Source organism: Penaeus monodon, chromosome 28 (genome assembly GCF_015228065.2).
Source record: "Penaeus monodon isolate SGIC_2016 chromosome 28, NSTDA_Pmon_1, whole genome shotgun sequence".
NCBI lineage: Eukaryota > Metazoa > Arthropoda > Malacostraca > Decapoda > Penaeidae > Penaeus > Penaeus monodon.
Genome location: NC_051413.1, coordinates 6,944,314 through 6,944,568, shown reverse-complemented (window position 1 = coordinate 6,944,568; position 255 = coordinate 6,944,314). Strand labels below are relative to the sequence as shown.

At 32.5% G+C, this 255-nt stretch overlaps 1 protein-coding gene across 1 annotated transcript in view; it reads left to right on the top strand.

The window, feature by feature from the left end:
* LOC119591029 (protein scribble homolog) overlaps positions 1-255 on the top strand; it is a gene marked incomplete at its 5' end in the record, with an annotated part of 112,139 nt that overhangs the window by 53,380 nt on the left and 58,504 nt on the right. Inside the window, 1 exon segment of the mRNA XM_037939758.1 lies at positions 102-125. Within this exon segment, the coding sequence (XP_037795686.1) occupies positions 102-125 (24 nt within the window).

The window sequence follows — 255 nt, the reverse complement described above, 5'->3', positions numbered from 1 at the left end:
GTTCATAAGATTCACACTAAGAAATTTATACAATGCTGTTATTATTCCTGATAATTCTTCATTAATCTCATGTAATGAAATGTCTTTACCTACAAACACAGCCCCTGCGAAGTGAATTGCGCAGAGTAAGTCCTTTGTAATTTCTCTCAAGATTTGAATAATTGCAATGGTTTATGCTTTCACTTTATTTTGCAAAATCCTAAATTTGGATGGAGTGCTTTTTCTGTTATCACTTTTTAGTAGTTAACCCGTTGG